Here is a 22,325-nt window from a genome sequence, read left to right as displayed (position 1 = left end):
AACAGGATGAAAGGCTTTTATCTTTCTCAGCTGTTCTGCAGGCTCTTTCTCTCCTATGTCTTCTTTAAAACAATTGCACTTTATTTTTCTCTACAAACACTTATTCTGTTATTAATGCATGATGCCTTTATTTTAAAAACATTATTTTTCTGACTTTATTGCAAAAGAACCTAAGTCCTTCATATTTTTTCTAAAAATGTATGTTCTGTTACTAATATTTAATGCTTTCATATCAAAAACTGATTAAAAAGTATTCTTTTCTGTAAAAGGGCCTATTCATGTTTGTTTCAACCCTTTATTCCTCTGTTTACTAAACTTTAAATGAAGTGTAAAAAGGCTATTTTGTTCTGAAATTCTTTTCTTCTAACATTTAAAATCTCTCTAGTGCAAGAACGCACTCAAGCAGGCTTAAATATTCCCCACAAAAAAGAAAGCTTCAAATGACTACTGCATCAAATGTGCACGCTTCCAAAAGGATGGGACATAAACCAAAAAGTGGACATGGAAACCTGTCAAAACACATGTGGTGACGAAAAGTACATAAGTCTTTACTATTTGTCTGGAACCGCGACCACCACCCAGTAGGACCAGTTGCAGAGAAAGACCTGGGCAGCCCTGATAGCCCTTAGAATGCAGTATGCTCGGTTGCTATGTGGGATAACCATTAATGCAACACATCAGGAGCTATTTAGGGACAGAGTAGTGATGTCCAATAGAAGTTTGTGGATCACCATAGGCCCGTCCCTCTGCTCAAAATAAATGCCAGAAATACCCCACCTGCTGGTGACTCACCAGAGCAACCGCTGCCAGTGGAGCCACCAGAATCAGAACCATTGGAGCTGCCGGCACTGTGTGAACCATGCCAGGCCATAGCCGCTGGGCCACAGGAGCTGTGCGGCTCTGGGCCAGTGCCGCAGAAGGAGCTGCTGCCACTTCCACCACATACTTGTCCCACCAACTGGTGTAGCACGTGCCTGGAACGGGCACAGGGCGCTCCACCTGTGCAGCTCTAAGGAACTGCATTTTGCCACACTGTGGCGTCCAGTTCAGCACATGTGGGGTGCGTCTACACTAGCCGGCTACTTCGAAGTAGCCAGCTCAATGTCGAAATAGCACACGGAGCGTAGACACGTGCTGTGTGCTATTTCGACGTTGAAATCGATGTTAGGCAGTGAGATGTTGAAATCGCTATTCCCATTCGAAGATGGGAATAGTGCCATACTTCGATGTTCAATGTCGAAGTAGAGCGTGTGTAGATGATCTGCATCCTGCTATGTTGAAATAGTGGGGTCCTCCATGGCGGCCATCAGCTGAGGGGTTGAGAGATGCTCTGTCCAGCCCCTGTGTGGCTCTCTGGTCACCACATGCAGCAGCCCTTAGCCCAGGGCTTCTGGCTGCTGCTGCTGCTGCTGTAGCTGGGGATTCATGCTGCATGCACAGGGTCTGCAACCGGTTGTCGGCTCTGTGGATCTCGTGCTGTGCAGGCCGAGTGTGTCTGGGAGGGGCCCTTAAGGGAGCGGCTTGGGGCTTTGCTGGCCCCTTATTTCGACGGGGAGCGCTTGTGTGTGTGGACGCTCTGCATTTCCTTCTGGGGCAGCTCCTTTCGATGTTCTCCGTCGCTACTTCAATGTTGAATGTTGATGGCACCAGCCCTGGAGGACGTGTAGACGATACGCGTCGAAGTAGCCTATTTCGATGTTCTTGTGTCGAAATAGGCTACTTTGACGTAGTGTGCTAGTGTAGACGTAGCCGTAGTAAATGGCAAACATATTGGACGCTGCGGGGACAGAGCATACTCAGTGCAGATAGCCTCTTCGGCAAATAATGCTGCCAAACTCTAGCTCCTGAGGCCTTGTTTACATTTCAAAGTTAGGCTGGCTTAAAAACATCACTCATGAGAGAGGAAACATTTACCCTATGCAATATAGCTAAGACAACTTAATCCCCAGTGTAGACAACCTGGGACAGGAAGAATTCTTTTGTCACCGATTTTGGACAAGTAGATTTACTATAGCAAAGAAAGATCCCCCTTCTAAAGTGCTTATGCTACAGTGACACAACTGTTGAGCTGCAGCTGTGCCACTATAGGGTTTCTAGAGTAGACTTACACTTACTGTGTACAAACTGTTTACCCCCTCCCCCACTTTCCCCGTGCCAGAGGATTATAACTGGGGCAAGTTGTGTCAGATTTTATAGGAATGACAGAAGGCAAAGCCCTGGTACCAGGGTTACTCAGTCTGCCAAATTTAAAATTCCTCTTCCATAGCATGCCGGGGGTTGTGTTTCTAAATAAAACAGCAATAAGGATGTTTTAACATTGCTATTAATCTAACAAGAACATTACCAATATTTTTTAAATCGTGTCTAGGGAAGGCTGACTGGCAGGTTTTCACTAAAATGAAAAAGCAAACAAAACCAAAAACTTAGCTTAAACCAGATATTGACATGGAAAAGCTTTGCTACAAATGGTTAAAATTTAGCAATGTTACTAACAACTTAATGTCTTATAATGGAGCGTTCACTGTTAATTAACCATAACTAGGGTGCTACTGGTTTTGCTTATAATTAGTACAATGTTACCTTTAGAATATGTGCTAAAAATGTGAGGTTTTGCATTATCTCCCAAACAAAAGTAACTAAAATGGGTAAGTCATAGGAACAGTTTGCTTCAGGGCATCACAAAGTTACTCCTGCGGAGAGAAGCCAACCAGAAACTGTACACAGTAGGGACTAGGATCAGCCAAATCAGAGAGTGTGGTACTGGGGGGAAGGAGTAAAATGGGGCAGTCAGCGCCATCTGTCCCACCACATCCTAGTCCTTGCATAAGTGTGAGAACTAGCAGTTCCCACAGCACCCCCACATCATATGTACGGTCCCAGCTGCCAGCCCTGTGGCCAACCGTCCTGGTTGCCATCCCTGTTCCTGAGGCTTCACTCCCAGCTTCAGGCCTACCCCCAGCTGTGGCTCCAGCCATGGCCCCGTTACCCTTATCTGTGTCCCCCAGAGACACAGCCATGCTCCAGAACACAGCTCAGGGATGGTGGGGAGGAATGGAGACGGTTAAGAGCTTTCAGGGCCCTCACAATTAACAATGTTCCAGTGCCGCTGTGTAGTGGAGACCTTCCTCTTCAAACTGGGCCATGTGCTGCTAGTGAACACTTTGGGAACATTTGGCTGTGGGGTTTTTTGTTTGGGCTGGTTTGCTTTTGGTATGGTTTTATTCTAGCCACCCAGACTGCCTGGCAGAGTTCAACTTTGATTTAGGCTTGACTGTGCAGTCCAGGTTGAACCTATCTAGTTCAGCACTCTCATCTGGCAACTTCCATACTCTGGCATGATTTTAGATAGCCGGATGACCACTTATCAAGGGTGCTGCCAAGTTTCCTGTGTTCCCATATAGTTTGTTTACAGTCACCAGCCCTGGCTCTCAGTGTTCTGGGCTGTTATTTGGCTGTAATTTACCCCAATGTCTTCTAAGAGCCCAGTGAGCAGTGGAAGTGTTGGTAACGCTGCTAGACAATATTCACCTCCCACAGTCCAGCAAGTTCTCTGGTTCGGCACTGGTCAAGTCCCGAAGGTGCTTCACTAAGGAGGTTCAGCGTGCATTAGCATAAGCTCTGATTAACAAAAAGATTATTTGCTATTTGCAGCACCTTACCTTGATCATATAGTCGCTGTGATTGTATCCAAGACAGTTGTCCTCTTGGTTTTGCTCGGCAGTGTTGAAGAGGGGTGATTAGGGATAAGTTCTTTCTCCCTGCAAGCCCAAGTAGAAAGGCATATCCAGCGCTTTGGGATGTTAAAAATAAAACTAGTACACTGAGCAACGTGACCACATGGCTCAGCTTACAGACCTGTCCTTCTACTGAATTTATTAACAGTGTTGTTGCTGGAGTGATCTTTAATAAAGAAAACAGGAGAAAAGCTGAGTCGTTTCTTTAGTACTGGCTGGTTAGAGAAAAGGGCAATTACACTTTTTCATAGTTTCCTAGAGTACTGTACTAAACTGTTTCAAGTTGCCTGGAATAAAAATGTGTATTTCTGCATCTTTAGAACTTGACTCTTCTTATTGCCCATATCAGACTGTGTCTCTTGGGCAATGTCTAGATTGCAGGCCTCCGAAGGGAGCCCGGAGGTCTCCCAAGAGAAGTCTGCTGCTCTGGGAGCCTTCTGCCAACATCCTGGTCATCCTTGTTCCATGAGGAAGAAGGGATGTGTCGGCAGAGGGAGTTTTCCCAACATTTGGCCCTGTGTAGTTGGGCCAAATGTCGGGTCAGCCTCTCCTGACAGAACTGTCAGCAGGAGATATGCCAATGTGTTGTGCAATTTGTGTATCTTTTGCCAACAGATCTCTTCAATCTAGACATAGCTGTAGTGGCCTAGTTATCACTATATTCTCTGACCCTATACCTGCTAAGTCCAGTAACACTAAGGGCTGGCATCCACACTGTCCAGTTTTGTCAATGCAAGTGACACCAGTGATCAAAAACCGCTGTAATTACATGGCTTGAGTACGTTCACAAAATGCTCCTACTGACAGAGGACACCTTCACTTGGTCAGTGCTCTAGCGCCGATGATAAGAGCAGTGCTCCGTGGGTAGCTATCCCATTGTGCTATTCGCCAACGTCTGCAGCGAGAAGTTGGGGCAAGGTGGAGTGCATCATCAGCATCCCATGATGCAGTTTTCCATCCCGTCATTCCGTGGCTTTCCAACCACATTTTACAGCACTTTTCAATGGCCTCTGTTTACTGTGCATCCCCCATCTCTGTATGAAAGGATGGATCCCACACTGTTCTCTACTGTTGTTTCGAGCACACTGTGGGTGGTCATGAAGTACATCATGAACTTAATTTGAACAAGAATCAGAGGTGCCTGGCCTGCTACGCGTGCCCTGGAAAAAGTCGCTGCCCGATTACTTTTGGCATTCACAAAGCCGCTGAACATGGCGGATGGATGAATTCAGGTTTGTTTCAGGAAACGAGCACTGAGTGGTGGGATCACATGGTTGTGCAGGTCAGGGATGATAAGCAGTGGCTGCAGAACTTTTGGTGGGGGGTGGGGGGTCACTGAAACTGATAGCTCACTTCTGTGGGTAAGCAAGAATGCAAAGGTGCATTTCCTGCATGTGTGCAGCTTCAAACTGGGTCACTATGCGGCTTGTCTATGTGCCTCTTTGGTCCCTAAACAAGTGACTGCTGATTGGCAAGGGAAAGTTTCCTACAATGGGGGAAGGCAGCTGAGTGAGGTGATAGAGAAAGCCTTGGGGCGGTGCTAGCCCTCCTCCAAACCACTTCACTTTTTGTTTATGGCCTCCACTGCTTGCTGTACCAGCAAGGAAAGCAATGAAACAGAGGCCACTTCTCTGTCTACTCGGCAGGCTCCGCAGTGGCGTCTGGTGGCCATGAATTGCAACTGCCAGTTACTTCTGCAGTCCAGCAGAATGCATTCAGTGCGGTCTGCAGGAATGCATGCTGGGTGGCCTTCAGGCATGACAGTCACATCAGGTGAATGGCATTTGGCAAGTCTACTGGTAGCTAGGAGAGTTACGGTTGTAAATTGATTTCTAGTACTGTTATGCCAGGAGCCCCCAGCTGACACTATTATAAACAGGCATACGAGTTTTTTCTGAGCGTGGGAGTAGTGTACAGTTTTTGAAAAAATGTTGTATTGGACATTCCCCACAGTTAAGGTGGAGAAGCCTTTTCTGTTTAAAGGACAACTCTTCTAAATGCTGTAAAATCCATATTGTTATTTAAATTTCTTGAAATTTGGATGGCTTCATAGGGGCGTGGTGTCTGGCTATTGAATAAAAGACACCTGACTGACATAGCTATGTCATCCTAACTTTTATGTGTAGGCCAAGCCTCAGTGTTTGAGCATAGCTCAAGTACCTGTGCATTATAGTGAAAAGGCAGAGAATGAGTAGGTGTATTATCGGTGTTGTGGGGCATCACTCAAAGAGGGGTAGAGTTAAAGTTGCATAGGCCTTACTTTAACTGTCTTTTTTCTATTTTTCAGAAATTGGAATTTTATTGAACCTGGATTGTATCCTTCCAGAATGTTACCATCAGGCTCTCTTAATTCTGTGTTAATGAAGTTTTCTGCCATTTAATTTTCTGACCCAGATACATCTGACAAAAGCTGTGGCAAAACAATAGGAGCAGTCTGAACAGTATTTTTTATTTTTGTCTGAAATAAAACATTTAACAGACATTTCCATTCTAATATGCTGTTATACACAATTTCTTAATGGTGGATTTGGTGTTACAACTCCAGTATCAGAGAGGTAGCCGAGTTAGTCTGTATCTTCAAAATCAAGTCCTGTGGCACCTTATAGACTAACAGATATTTTGAAGCATAAGCTTTCATGGACAAAGACCCACTTGGTCACTCCAGTATGTTAATTAACTAACAGATATGGAACCAGTGCATGGGACTTAAGGGCTACGTCTACATGTGAAGCCAACATCGAAATAGGCTATTTCGATGAATAACGTCTACACGTCCTCCAGGGCTGGCAACGTCGATGTTCAACTTCGACGTTGCGTGGCACCACATCGAAATAGGCGCTGCGAGGGTACGTCTACACGCCAAAGTAGCACACATCGAAATAAGGGTGCCAGGCACAGCTGCAGACAGGGTCACAGGGCGGACTCAACAGCAAGCTGCTCCCTTAAAGGGCCCCTCCCAGACACAGTTGCACTAAACAACACAAGATACACAGAGCTGACAACTGGTTGCAGACCCTGTGCCTGCAGCATGGATCCCCAGCTGCCGCAGGAGCAGCCAGAAGCCCTGGGCTAAGGGCTGCTGCCCATGGTGACCATAGAGCCCCGCAGGGGCTGGAGAGAGAGCATCTCTCAACCCCCCAGCTGATGGCCGCCATGGAGGACCCAGCAATTTCGACGTTGCGGGACGCGGATCGTCTACACGGTCCCTACTTCGACGTTGAACGTCGAAATAGGGCGCTATTCCTATCCCCTCATGAGATTAGCGACTTCGACGTCTCGCCGCCTAACGTTGAAGTTAACTTCGAAATAGCACCCGACGCGTGTAGCCGCGATGGGCGCTATTTCGAAGTTAGTGCCGCTACTTCGAAGTAGCGTGCACGTGTAGACACAGCTAAGAAGATTCAGTATTGTTCTTGGGTTGGTGAGACCAATAACATTTCTTCTTCTTGTGTGTGGCAAATCATTTCTTGTTTACAGAACTTGTTGCCAGAAGTAAAGGATTTTCACAGCTTTATTTCTTTTTTGTGGCTTGCGACAGGCACTGAAGGCTATATTCAAAAAAGGTATTTAGGCATTATAACTAAAATACAAAGAATATAAAGTGAAAATGCAGATGCAGAAAAATCCAAAGGTATTACAAAAAAGGATGGTAAGGACAGATAAAATTTATTTAGGGACTGAAAAATCTCAGGTGTGCCAGAGACATCTTACACTGAGCTCAAATGAACAGTGGCATTCAGGAAGCTGTTAACGCTTGTTGCATATGCCAAAATATACGAGCCAAATACAGCAAAATCATGTTGGTGACAGAAAAAATTATCCCGTGTAGCAAAGTCAGCATTGACTGGTTTACATTGACTGATTACGCATTTGTCATAAACTATTATTCTCATTTCCCTAAAATAGCCTTATCAGAAGATACTACGGCTAATCCATTTTTGCTACACAACCTATCTGACATAACAATAGCTGTGTGTACACGTGCACGCTACTTCGAAGTAGCGGCACTAACTTCGAAATAGCGCCCGTCACGGCTACACGCGCCGGGCGCTATTTTGAAGTTAACTTCGACGTTAGGCGGCGAGACGTCGAAGTCGCTAACCCCATGAGGGGATAGGAATAGCGCCCTACTTTGACGTTCAAAGTCGAAGTAGGGACCGTGTAGTCGTTGCGTGTCCCGCAACTTGGAAATAGCGGGGTCCGCCATGGCGACCATCAGCTGAGGGGTTGAGAGACACTCTCTCTTGAGCCCCTGCGGGGCTCTATGGTCACCATGGGCAGCAGCCCTTAGCCCAGGGCTTCTGGCTGCTGCTGCGGCAGCTGGGGATCCATGCTGCAGGCACAGGGTCTGCAACCAGTTGTCAGCTCTGTGTATCTTGTGTTGTTTAGTGCAACTGTGTCTGGGAGGGGCCCTTTAAGGGAGCGGCTTGCTGTTGAGTCCGCCCTGTGACCCTGTCTGCAGCTGTGCCTGGCACCCTTATTTCGATGTGTGCTACTGTGGCATGTAGACGTTCCCTCGCAGCGCCTATTTCGATGTGGTGCCGCGCAATGTCGAAGTTGAACATCGACGTTGCCAGCCCTGGAGGACGTGTAGACGTTACTCATCGAAATAGCCTATTTCGATGTAGGCTTCACGTGTAGACGTAGCCACAGTGTGAAAATAGCCCGCAATTTAGTGGGTAGGTATTGAAGCATTTTGCAATAAAGTACAGACTTAGGCAGGTAATTGTTGGTTTCCATTACCCCCAAACCAAGCAGCTGGTGGAAAACAGTTGTGAAAACAATGAAGTATCCACTAAAGGAGACGGCAGAGTTAGGCTCTGAGCTGTATTTAGCCCAGTGGAATTATGAAATGGCACCAATGACGCACCTGCTGACATCTTCGACAGACAACAGAAAATAAGAATACGCGCACGTTAGATGCTGATGTCACAGTCACTGGGGACTTGCAGATGCTGTATATAAAGAGACAGACAAGGCAAACAAAAAAAATAATGATTTGGTGTCCGGAGAGTGGCCACTACTTCGTGAAAATTATGCTGTGTGTCTGGTGGGAAGCAGCAGTACCAGAAAAGAAAGTCCTGCGGTCATGTGAGGTTATCATCCCTAGACTGACATAAGCAAAGGAGGAACAGGTGACAAACCCCAGAAGGGGAGGCCACTCAGGGACACTCAGTCAGCTGTTTTGTCTGGGACAGTTTCAGACAAGCTAACAATTGCATAATATTGAGATAATGGAGTCTCAGGACCTGGAATAATCAGAAGTACAGTAAATCTCAGGTGAGCCAGAGAGATTTTACACTGAGTGCAAATGAACAATGGCATTCAGGAAGCTGTTAATGCTTGTTGGATACAGGCCAAATTCAGCAAAATCATGTGGGTGACAACAAAAATTAGCCCATGTAGCAAAGTCAGCATAGACTGGTTTACATTGACTGATTATGTATTTGTCCTAAACGACTATTCTCGCTTCCCTAAAATAGCCTTAGTAGAAGATACTACAGCTAATCCTGCCACGTCCTGACAATAGTAATGCTGATGTTCCCAAGGAGCCCCAAAGGTCCACAGGACCCTGCAAAACTCCTCAAAAGCAAACTGAATACTTTAATAAGCTTGGCTATTAGGCTGTTATTAAGTGTGTGTGTGTGCTGCATTGATTTTTAAAGTTCTGCTGCTATTGAATTTTGTGTTGACAGGGAAGATGTGCTATTGGGAACTGTAGCTTTAAGGTCTGAGCTTTCCAGACTGGGAGCACGGGGCAAGGTGCTGTGAAGCCCTTGTTACACACAGCCAGCTGGAATCAGAACTCAGACTAAAGGAGTGTGTTTGCAAGCACCTCAAGCGCTGTGTGATAACTGAGCACCATAGCACATCAGTTATTCCTTGAGAGTCTCAGCTTTACTTTTAAAAAGTTTTTAGCCTTCATGGGTAAAGAGACAATGTGAACCCTCAGCATGTCAGCATTATAAAGCAAATAAAGAAGTGCCAACATTTAATGTTTAAATCTTATTTGAAGCCAATAGCATGATTGTTTTTAGGGCTTGGCTCATGATATTGCATGCAAGCCACTCCTCATGAGTCTCGGCACACCTTTATGTCAGGTGGCAGGTGATCTGGTGGACCGCAATAATGACCTGCAATTGTAGTTCACAGCCACCAGAGGCCACTGTGTTTTCTGCAGAGCTGGCAGCCCGCTTGTCTCCCGATCACTCATTTTTGGTTTGAAACAATTTTTTTGTTTAGAAATTTAAGAAGCATATTTATATATATATATATATATATTTAAAGGACTCTGTGTGTGTACACACACACACACACACACACACACACACACACACACACACACACACACACACACACACACACACACAGAGACAGTGGTTTTTTTTTGTGCCATACTGAGTACCAGCACCTCAGCAGCCTCAGCCATAGGACTGGTTAGGGCAGTGAGCTGGCTCCTTTTTTTTTTCAATACAAAAAAAGGCATTACATGTGTCAGAATCTAAACAAAATGTTTCAATCAATTTGAATCTAAAAAGTTTTTGGACTGTCAATTTGTGAAAGTTTTCAAGATTTTGCAAAATACCAAACATTTGCCTGAGACAGGACAGACAGTTCCTACCCAGTTAGTCCTGGCTCTCCCAGCAAGTAACCAGCCCATCTCCCTCCTGCCCAGCAATCACAGTGCCACCACAGATCTCACACCAAGAAGCTCCCATCCAGCTGCCCCACAGCCTCATCCGCAGCTTCCTCTTCTACGAGCCCTGCTGTCCTTAGCTTCTCTCCAAAGCCATCCAACTGCCTCTTGACATACCCACATACCTAGTCACATAGGCACCCTCCAGATGCCCCTCTAGACATATGTGCAAAGCCAGATTTTAACCATGGCCCCGTCTAACTTTACAGACCCCCACAAAACCAGCCTCTGTCCCATCTACTTCATGGACACTGGTAGCTCACAGATATTTCCAGTTTCTACACAGAAATCCCTCACAGCCTAGTTTCCTCAACTGCTCTCCTGACAGCCTTGCAAACTCATGGTCTCTCACCTCATCATGATGATGAGCCTGAGATGATGGGGTGTCCAGGATTTCCAAGTTTATGGATCTTGGGTAGCAGGTAGAATAAACCTGGTTTGGGTTCAAGGGGTATGTCTGTGTAAATCTGTTGCTGTGTTTTTATAGGGATGGTCTTCAGCAGATGCTGTAGTTTCTTTGTGTATTCCTCAGTGACATCCTTGGACAGAGGCCTGTAGAATGTGGTATTGGAGAGTTGCCTGGCAGCCTCCTTTCAGTAGTCTGTCCTATTCATGTATCGGGGGGGTAGCTGTGTTAGTCTGGATCTGTAACAGCAATGAAGGGTCCTGTGGCACCTTATAGACTAACAGAAAAGTTTTGAGCATGAGCTTTCGTGAGCGCAGACTCACTTCTTCAGATGCTGGTCTTGGAAATCTGGAGGGCCAGGTATAAATAAGCCAGAGCAAGGGTGGGGATAACAAGGTTAGCTCAGTCAGCAAGGGTGAGGCTTCCTACCAGCAGTTGATCTGGAGGTGTGAACACCAAGGGGAGGGGAAGCTGCTTTTGTATTTAGCCAGCCATTCAGAGTCTTTGTTTAAGCCAGAGCTGAGGGTGTTGAATTTGCAGATGAATTGTAGCTCAGAAATTTCTCTTTGGAGTCTGGTCCTGAAATTTCTTTGCTGTAGGGTAGCTACTTTTAAGTCTGCTACTGTGTGGCCTGGGAGATTGAAGTGCTTTCCTACGGGTTTTTGTATATTGCCATTTCTGATATTTGATCTGTGTGCGTTTATTCTTTTACGTAGAGACTGTCCAGTTTGTCCGATGTATATAGCAGAGGGGCATTGCTGGCACATGATGGCATAAATTATATTGGTAGATGTGCAGCTGAATGAACCCACGATGGTGTGGCTGATCTGGTTAGGTCCTGTAATGGTGTTGCTGGTGTAGATATGTGGGCAGAGCTGGCAACGAGGTTTGTTGCATGGATGGGTCTCTGAGTTAGAGTGACTGTGGTGAGGTGTATAGTTGCTGGTTAGGATTTGCTTCAGGTTGGCAGGTTGTCTGTGGGCAAGGACTGGTCTGCCTCCCAAGGCCTGTGAAAGTGGGGGATCATTGTCCAGGATGGGTTGTAAATCCCTGATGATGCGCTGTAGAGGTTTTAGCTGAGGACGGTAGGTGATGGCTAGTGGTGTTCTGTTGGTTTCTCTCTTGGGCTTGTCCTGTAGTAAGAGGCTTCGTGGCACACGTCTGGCTCTGTTGATCTGTTTTTTCACTTCCTCAGGTGGGTATTGCAGTTTCAAGAATGCGTGGTAGAGATCCTGTAGGTGTTTGTCTCTGTCGGAGGGGTTGGAGCAAATGCAGTTATATCTCAGTGCTTGGCTGTAGACAATGGATTGTGTGGTGTGTCTGGGATGGTAGCTGGAGGCATGAAAATAGGCGTAGTGGTCAGTGGGTTTACAGTACAGGGTGGTATTGATGTGGCCATCGTGTATTAGCACCGCGGTGTCCGGGAAGTGGATCTCCTGTGTGGACAGTTCCAGGCTGAGGTTGATGTTGGGGTGAAAGTTGTTGAAGTTCTGGTGGAATTCCTCCAGAGTCTCCTTCCCATGGGTCCAGATGATGAAGATGTCATCAATTTAGCCTAAGTAGAGGCGGGGTGTTAGTGGACGAGAGCTAAGGAAGCACTGTTCAAGGTCAGCCATGAAAATATTGGCATATTGAGGGGCCATGCGGGTACCCATAGCTGTGCTGCTGATTTGAAGGTATATATTGTCACCAAATCTGAAATAGTTGTGTGTGAGGATAAAGTTACAGAGCTCAAAAGCCATCAGATGTGCTGTAGCATCATTAGGGATACTGTTCCGGACAGCATTTATTCCATCTTTGTGTGGGATGTTGGTATAGAGAGCCTCTGCATCCATGGTGGCTAGGATAGTGTTTTCTGGTAGGTCATCAATGTATTGCAGTTTTCTCAGGAAGTCAGTGGTGTCTCGGAGATAGCTGGGAGTGCTGGTGGCATAGGGTCTGAGGAGAGAGTCCACATAACCAGACAGTCCTTCAGTGAGAGTGCCAATGCCCGAGATGATGGGGCATCCAGGATTTCCAGGTTTGTGGATCTTGGGTAGTAGGTAGAATAGCTCCGGACGGGGCTCTAGAGGTGTGTTAGTATAAATCTGTTCTTGTGCTTGTGTAGGGAGTGTCCTGAGCAGATGGTGTAGTTTCTTAGTGTATTCCTCGGTGGGATCTGAGGAAAGTTGTCTAAACTCCTGCCTGCCACACAGAGCCACAGCAGTGGTACCACTAACTCAGCCAGCAATATCGTCAATCTGTCCAGCTACATACTCAGCTCAGCAGAAGAGTCTGCTCTTTCTCGGGGACTCTCTTTTTGCCCCACCACCAGCACAAACATAATACAGTTCTGCGGTGATCTGGAAGCCTACTTTCGCCATCTCAGACTCAAAGAATACTTTCAACACAACACTGATCAGCACACTGTTACACAGACACCCTCCCAGCAGCACAAGAAGAATAACTCCACATGGACTCCTCCTGAGGGTAGAAATAACAGTCTGGACCTATATATAGAATGCTTCTGCTGACACGCACAGGCAGAAATTGTGGAGACACAGCATCGTTTGCCTCACAACCTCCGTCATGCGGAACGCAATGCCATCCACAGCCTCAGAAACAACCCTGACATTATAATCAAAGAGGCAGATAAAGGAGGAGCTACTGTCATCATGAACAGGTCTGACTACCAGAAGGAGGCTTCCAGACAACTCTCCAATACCAAATTTTACAGGCTACTTTCCTCAAATCCCACTGCTTCTTTTGAAATGGCTCTTCCCTTCTGGTTTTAGGAAGAGCCCCTTCTTTTGAAAGAAGGAACGTGTAGATGTTCCGTGGGCCGCTCTTTCGAAAAGCAGTCCTATGTGGCGGCAGCCAGCTGAAGTACAGAGACGCCTTTGCCAGCACAAGTGGGGCTTTATGGTTGGTGTGTCCGGCCACTTTTAAAGATGTAGGGACCCAGAAACCCCATGGCAGGAAGCTGAGAGTGCGCTGGCTGCAGGAATCCCATGAGCCTCCAGCAGCACGCTCACCCAGCGATGGCAGAGCCTAGCAAGGCACCTCACTGGCCCCAAGGCCAGCTCCCAGGACCACCATGTTCCCCAGGTGTCCCCTCCGACCCACCAGTGCGATCCCCAGAGGGCAGCCAGGGTCTGGAGAGAGGTCCCCCTCATGGAGTGAAGGGGAGATTAAAGACCTTCTAGGACTGTGCAGGAACAAGGAGATGCTGCTCTACACCAGTGGCTGGTGCCAGAATGCCACAGCCTTTGTTGGGCTGTCGGTGGGACTGAGGACCCAGGACTACCCCCTGTATGGCCGACCAGGTGAGGTTGAAGGTAAAAGAGCTGTGGCAGGCATACACCCAGCTCCAGGGACGTGTCCAGCCACTCGGGGCAGTGCCCACCAGCTGTCCTCACTACAGAGCCCTTGATCGGCTACTGGGGCCGACAGATGCAGCCAAGCTGAGGCTATGCTGGACATGGCAGTGCCCAAGGCGAAGCCCCAGCTGGTGCCTGACAGAGTGGTTCACAATCCAACCACTTGTCAGGGGAGGGACAATTTTGCTTGAACTAGCACTAGTTACTCTAGGAACACAATTGTACTTATGAGGGATAGATCACTGGTTTGAGCATCGGTCTGCTAAACCTCGAGGGGGTCCATTTAGGGATCTGGGGCAAACAGATTTAAAAAACAAAGAAGGGCTGGTGCTTGGTCCTGCCAAGAGGGCAGGGGACTGGACTCAATAACCTCCTGAGGTCATTTCCGGTTCTAGGAGGTGTGTGTGTGAGAGTTATTTTAAAGTTTTGTAATCAAAGGCAAAAGACTGATCTGACAGTTCTAAAGGTTAGGTCAGGTGTGTGAATTTGGGGAGTTATATAACTCTTTGAGACATGATCGTCCGTGATACTTTTGGGATTAATCAATATTTCCGGGATGAATTTACTGCCACATGCTCACAGAATGAGAGTGGCACAGATAATACTCCCTAGAAGTGCCCCAGAGTTACCGTGTGCAGGCAACATAAGCACTCCACTCCAGTCCCAGGCTGGATTATCCATTAGGCACAATACACACAGTGTCTATGGCCTGTGAAAAAATTTAGGGCCTATGAAAAGTTTAGGCCTTAAAAAAAACCATAATTTACTTGAAAATAAGAAATAAGAACTGCTAGGTCAAACTTAATAATTTTCTGTCTTTAGTCAACAACTTACAGGCACAGCATCCAATATTTACTTTAATTTACTAAAATTTAATTTAATTTAATTTAATTTAATATTTAATTGTGGAAAAGCAGCATCGCTTACCCCATAACCTCAGCCGTGCAGAACGCAATGCCATCAACAGCCTCAGAAACAGCTCTGACGTTGTCATCCAAGAGGCTGACAAGGGAGGTGCTGTTGTCATCATGAATAGGACAGCAACGAAGGGTCCTGTGGCACCTTATAGACTAACAGAAAAGTTTTGAGCATAAGCTTTCGTGAGCACAGACTCACTTCTTCAGATGCTGGTCTTGGAAATCTGCAGGGCCACGTATAAATAAGCCAGAGCAAGGGTGGGGATAACAAGGTTAGCTCAGTCAGCAAGGGTGAGGCTTCCTACCAGCAGTTGATCTGGAGGTGTGAACACCGAGGGAGGGGAAGCTGCTTCTGTATTTAGCCACACAGGAGATCCACTTCCTGGACACCACGGTGCTAATACACGATGGCCACATCAATACCACCCTGTACCGTAAACCTACTGACTGCTACGCCTACTTTCATGCCTCCAGCTTCCATCCCAGACACACCACACGATCCATTGTCTACAGCCAAGCACTAAGATATAACTGCATTTGCTCCAACCCCTCCGACAGAGACAAACACCTACAGGATCTCTACCACGCGTTCTTGAAACTGCAATACCCACCTGAGGAAGTGAAAAAACAGATCAACAGAGCCAGACGTGTGCCACGAAGCCTCTTACTACAGGACAAGCCCAAGAGAGAAACCAACAGAACACCACTAGCCATCACCTACCGTCCTCAGCTAAAACCTCTACAGCGCATCATCAGGGATTTAGAGCCCATCCTGGACAATGATCCCCCACTTTCACAGGCCTTGGGAGGCAGACCTATCATTGCTCACAGACAACCTGCCAACCTAAAACAAATCCTAACAAGCAACTATACACCGCACCACAGTCACTCTAACTCAGGGACCCGTCCATGCAACAAACCTCGTTGCTAGCTCTGCCCACATATCTACACCAGCAACACCATTACAGGACCTAACCAGATCAGCCACACCATCGTGGGTTCATTCAGCTGCACATCTACCAATATAATTTATGCCATCATGTGCCAGCAATGCCCCTCTGCTATATACATCGGACAAACTGGACAGTCTCTACGTAAAAGAATAAACGCACACGAATCAGATATCAGAAATGGCAATATACAGAAACCCATAGGAGAGCACTTCAATCTCCCAGGCCACACAGTAGCAGACTTAAAAGTAGCTACCCTACAGCAAAGAAATTTCAGGACCAGACTCCAAAGAGAAATTTCTGAGCTACAATTCATCTGCAAATTCGATGCCCTCAGCTCTGGCTTAAACAAAGACTGCGAATGGCTGGCTAAATACAGAAGCAGCTTCCCCTCCCTTGGTGTTCACACCTCCAGATCAACTGCTGGTAGGAAGCTTCACCCTTCCTGACTGAGCTAACCTTGTTACCCCCACCCTTGCCCTGGCTTATTTATACCTGGCCCTGCAGATTTCCAAGACCAGCATCTGATGAAGTGAGTCTGTGCTCACGAAAGCTCATGCTCAAAACTTTTCTGTTAGTCTATAAGGTGCCACAGGACCCTTCGTTGCTGGTACAGATCCAGACTAACACGGCTACCCCCCTCCGATGCTTGACACCCTTCCGTAGGTTAGCGATAGGCACACTCCAGTCCTTAAACCCTCCAAGTATTGCAGCCCTTGGTCCCTTTGGACATTCACAGATTCACTGTTTCTAAAGAAACAGAACCGCTTCGTTCACCATTTCCACTTCAGACCACTGCTCGGTTTACCCTACAGCACTCCTAGGTTTCTAATGAAAACAAGCAAGTTTGAATGGGGATTCAAACGGGGACAAATGCAGTTATTGGAAACAACCGGTTAAGTAAAATGATCCATGCATTCTAGAACATGGATATCTAAAATTCAATTATGAGGACACTCATGACTTATGAATGCAGCTCACCTCGTATGCTTGTAGTGCTTCTTACCTACAACCCTTTTGTACAGATGCTGCCAGCTTGCCTGCTCCGTGATGGATCCAGTGTGTATATCTGCATCCCCTAAATACCCAAACTATCTCCTGTCTTCACTCAAACAGGATCCCCTCCTGCTTCATGTAAGTTTCCTTCCTTGAAGGATTTCAGTCTCTTGCATAACAATTGGCTTATTATGAATACAATCATGTACTGTGCAGTTTGTAACACACATGGAGATATGTGTGTTACCTCCTGATGACTTAAGTCCCAGACCTTAAGAAGATAATATTCAGTACTGATACCTAACTTTTTAAATTTTATCCCATACCTACATTTCACAGCAATCAACAGAGACCTCACATGCCCCATTCAGTGAAATAATACAGCTATCTGATTCAGAATATTTCTGTAAAACTTCATCTCCTGTTGTCCTCTGCCAGTTGGCACCAATGGACTGCTGACTCTCAGTAGGTTTCTTTCAATCTGTTTAAGCTAGTCAAATTTGTATAATTAAGTCATCATTGGGCCACAGAAAACAAGAGATTGACTCATAGCCCAGGGGATAGGACCCTCAGCTGTAAATGTTGAATGTGTAAATTCAAGTCTGTATTACAAATTAGCTAGAGCACAGACTTGAAAACATATCTACCACACCCTACGTGAGCAGCTAATCATTGGTTACAGTTAACGTAAAAGGCCAACATAGTGACTTCAAACAAAATTCCATGTACTCCTTAGAGCTCCTTGCTACAATAGATAATATGGGAGGAGTACCTGCTTCCTTAGCCAGCCTGCGAAATTAGTCTTACCTGCTTTCTGCAAGGTCTCATCCTGAGCAACAGCTCTGATGACCAGTCCACATTTTATCTGAGGCTGGACAGTTTTTAAAGAAGAAACAAGACTGAGATGTACAAATATCTAGTTTTGGACTTTGCACTCCTTTTAGTCAAATGCTTTGAAGAATTTCTGTAAGCATCATATATCACCCAGCTTTTTATTCAGTTTGTAAATTTACCTTTGTAGTTGCAAACATGATCTGGGTACTCTTGGAGGTGGGGGTGTTTTTTCCAGACAGCTTTTGACAATGCCAGTCTGTGGGCGTAACCGAATGTGCCCTTGTCATCACACCGAACATCCTAGTACAAGAACTGTTGTGCAAACTATGCCTTGTGAAACATCACTTGAAAATTAAGAACTTGCTGGTCAATAATATTATGATGAAATGTTTGTAGCAATATATACATAATTAAATCCCCCTGTATGATAGTAACAGAGAGGTAGCCATGTTAGTCCATATTCTATCAAAACAAAAAAGCAGTCCAGTAGAACTTTAAAGACTAACAAAATAATTTATTAGGTGGTGAGTTTTCATGAAATAGGTTTTTCCCGTGTGATGTTATTAGCATAAAAGGTGTTCAACAGGTCTAGCCTAAAAACAAAGCAAGCTCTCCTGTCCTGTAGCACCTTAAAGACTAACAATTTTATTTAAGTAATGAGCTTTTGTGGGTAAGACCCACTTCCTCAGATTTGATGCAAAAATGATAATGCAGGGCATATATATAGCAGGAGGGGTGGTGGGGAAAGGAGAAAAATGGAGTGGAAAAGAGCGGAGGGGGAAGAGAGTCACCTATCATTAATAAGACCTGTGGAAGGAACAAATTAAGTGGAATGTGTGCCATTCCTGCAAATATCAAAGGTGGGCAAATTGTCTTTGTAATGCACAAGATAATTGAGACCCCTGTTGAGTCTCCAGTTAAAGGTGTCAAACTTGCAAATAAATTCCAATTCTTGTCTCCCTTTGTAATAATACACTTTCCCTCAGCAGCATGGGAGGGGGCATGAGCACTGGGCTGAAGCTGGAGCCCCACAGTGGCATGGGCCAGAGGCCCCCCCTACCCCCAGACTCAAGCCTTGTCTACAACACTGGGGCTGGAGAGCAGGGCTCCTGCCATGCTGTGGGGCTGGAGTGCAGGGCCACAGCATGTGGCCCATGACCTCCCCTGGAACCACAGCTGCAATTCGGGGCTGGAGCCCCTGCTCCCCCACAGAGCCTCCTCTGCAGGGCCACAGCCCCCCTCCCTCCAAGCTCTTCCGCATGGCTGAAGGGCTCCTTTGGAGCCCCACTGCAGCATGGGTCCAGAGTCCCCCCTTCCTCTTCTCTGCAGGGCCAGGATCAGAACCTCCCTCCCTCCTGAGCCTCCTCCATGGGGCTGGGGCTGGGCCTGGGCCAGAGCATGGGGCTAGAGTGCAGGGCTGAAGGCCTCCCTCACTGCCCCAGACGTGGTGTGGGGCTGGGACCCACCTTTTCCCTCCCAGAGCCTCTTCAACAGGGTCAGGGCCAGAGCCCCCTCTCCCGTGAGCCTCATCCATGAGAGTCGGGCTGGAGTCCTGCCACAGTTTCCCTCTGCAGCACCAGGCTGTGGCCAGAGTCCCCTCTGTAGTGGGGGGCTGGGGCTGGAACCCCCACTGTGTTGTAAGTAGGACTTATCATTGACTTTAAAAAGTATCACTGGGGCCATACTGAGATCAAAAGGTCAAATGTTGGCATTCTGCTTCTGAAAGGCTGCTGACCCCTGATATCAAGCAATGAAACAGCAAGGAACTGCCTTGATGGAATCCCCAGAGTATAGGTTGCCTTCTTCACCTTTTGCATAAAATTTGCTTTTTGGGTTTATCCTCAGAAGAATCCACTTCAGAGTTTGACTGGACTATAAAAGCAAGAGACAAAAATACCTCAACATATCTCTCCGTTCTCTTTTTCACTGAAGACAAAAAAAAACTACCCCTTGGAATTAGCAGGGGAATGGAAGAGGAAGGATCCTGACCCTAGAATTTGGTCAGCCATATTACAGGGAGCATGTGGTAAGGATCTGACCTTGAACTAAGTCAAGCTAGTTAAAATTTTTTTTAGTCTCTCAAACTTATTTCTTCTGTAAATATTTCTGTCATTGCCACATAATTATACTCATGTAAAACCCATCACTTTGTAGGTACATAAACTTGTTCTACTTTAATCTATACACACTAGTACTATGTAAAAACTAAAGTGATAACTCCACGTAAAGTAGCAGATTATAGGGTACTGACTAAGAGCTATGGATCTTCAATATCTCAACTGTCTGGAGAGAGACAGACATTGCACAACACACACTTTTAGGAAAATCTGGGACAGGGAGTGTGTTGGAGTCATCCTTCAAATAGTAACCAAGGATAGTGGAAGCCAGAGCATGTCTGGAGTGTTGCTGGCAGGCTGCAGATATATACACACATGCTTGTAGGCTGTTCATGAGTAATCCAGGTTGGGGGCTACAACAGCAAAGCCTTGCGAGACACCCTGGATTGCAGGATAGGCAGAGTCAAAATCCTTCACTACCCTGATGGCATCAGGACATATGGCAGCACTTTATGGTCAATTTCAGACAACACACACCTTCTCTAATTACACTTTTTACACCTATGCACTGCAGCCACAGCCTCTTCCTCCATTTGAGTGTATTGACACTCGGTTTTAGTTAGCACAGCTTAAGCCACTGGTTTACAGTTTTGACCACAAACTTGTAAGAGCATTGCACCAATACCCTTCTTAGAGTAATCTATGGACAACCTTAGTTTTCCATTTATTGTCACAATAGCTCAGGGCTAGAGCCTTTTTCCTAAATTTCTTCAGTTAAATCTTAAGGAATGTGTTTGCAGATCTTAACAGATGTCTTTGCAGAGTAGTGCCCTGCATTGCTAGTCAGGAAACGAGGTAAAAATAAATAATTCTAAGGATCTTTATACTCATGTTAGGGAAGGCATGTTCGTGATGACCTTATCCTTACTGCGATTTACATGCCCATCTTGCTTTGTTCAATTCTCCCCTAGGTATGCTATTTTCATTACACAGAATTTACATTTGTTTGCTTAGCTTTAGCCCAGCAACTGCTTAGATACTCTGGTCAAATTCTATTGTTTTTTGTCAGATCAAAATGTTTTCCACATAAACGTTAGTACCGTATGTACCATCAAAATATGTTTTCCAGTGAAAAGTTTTCAGAGTTAAGCACACCCAAAACAAATCTGCAGAAACAATGTCTTACAAAAGGGTACCGAATGTGCAGAAATGCGTAATCTTTAATGGCCATGTTGAGTCAGACCAAAGGTCTCTTTACCCAGTATTCTCTCTTCCAACACTGGTCAATGCCAGGTGTCCCAGGGAAATGAATAGAAGAGTTAATCAGTAAGTGATTCCGTTCCATCTCACCCATTTCCAGCCACTGACAGAGACTGGGGACACTATTCTTACCCATTCTGGCCTCCATGAATTCATCTAGCTCATTTTAAAACCCTATTAAAGTCCTGGACTTCACAACATCCTCTGGCAAGGAGATCCAGTGGTTGACTGTGTGTTGTGTGAGGAAACCTGATACCTATTAATTTCATTTGGTTACTCATAGTTCTTCTGTTATGGGAACAATAATTTGTCCTTATTTATTTCCTCAGTAGCAGTCATGATTTCGTAGACCTCTATCATATCTACCCATAGTCTTCTCTTTTCTAAGATGAAAAGTATCACTTTTTAATCTCTCCTATGACAGCCGTTCCAGACTCCTAATCGTCTGTTACTCTTTTCTGAACCTTTTCCAGTAGTGCCAAGATAGCTTTTTCTGAAATGAGATGACCTGATTCGTATCCAGTAGTCAAGATGTCTGACAAAACTGCTCATGCGTCAAACACACAAAAATTCTTACCTTATAGGTAGTGGAAAATATTTCCTCTTTACATACAGTAGGGTCTCAACATTCACAAGGGTTCTGTGTTCAGAACACTAGCAAATGTTGATTTTTGTGAATGTGGGGGAGGTGTGTGGGAGAGAGGCTCGGAGCCCCAGGAAGCGGCAGCCAGGGGCACTCCCTACCCTGGAGAGCAACAGCTGCCAGTGCACCCAGCCTGGGGCCCCAGGAAAGAGGCAGCTGCCAGCACTCTGGCCCCAGAGCCCCAGGGGGAAGCCATGGCAGCTGCCGATGCTCCCAGCCCTGGACCCCCCCGGGAGCAAGGCCACTCACAAATAATTGAATTTGTCAATGTGGCATCTGTGAATGTCTAGACCCTGCTGTAATTATTTATGACTGTTCGGTCGATACATAAGCTGCCACACTACCCACTCTGGCTTGAGGTACACGCTGAGCGCACGGAGCCTATTCAGCTCCCTTTTTAGCCTCTGCCTTGGGAAGGAGGTCAGGGAACTTCCTAGAAGCGGGAACACGTGACAGTTGGACTTTTTCAGCC

At 46.1% G+C, this 22,325-nt stretch overlaps 1 protein-coding gene across 3 annotated transcripts in view; it reads right to left on the bottom strand.

Moving 5' to 3' along the window:
- The window catches only part of FBXO40 (F-box protein 40), a 39,987-nt gene extending 36,198 nt beyond the window's left edge, over window positions 1–3,789 (bottom strand). Inside the window, exon 1 of one of the 3 annotated variants that reach the window (XM_075001281.1) lies at window positions 3,660–3,789. In XM_075001281.1, coding sequence (XP_074857382.1) covers window positions 3,660–3,668 — 9 coding nt within the window. In that variant the 5' untranslated portion in view covers window positions 3,669–3,789. The remainder of the gene's footprint in view (window positions 1–3,659) is intronic. The other 2 variants (XM_075001273.1, XM_075001263.1) reach the window with 2 other exon arrangements.
- Window positions 3,790–22,325: the final 18,536 nt, after the last annotated feature.

The sequence above is a fragment of the Carettochelys insculpta genome, chromosome 1 (assembly GCF_033958435.1).
Source record: "Carettochelys insculpta isolate YL-2023 chromosome 1, ASM3395843v1, whole genome shotgun sequence".
In the NCBI taxonomy this organism is placed as follows: Eukaryota; Metazoa; Chordata; order Testudines; family Carettochelyidae; genus Carettochelys; species Carettochelys insculpta.
The sequence above is the reverse complement of the archived record's forward strand: the minus strand, read 5'-3'. Positions and strand labels throughout refer to the sequence as shown.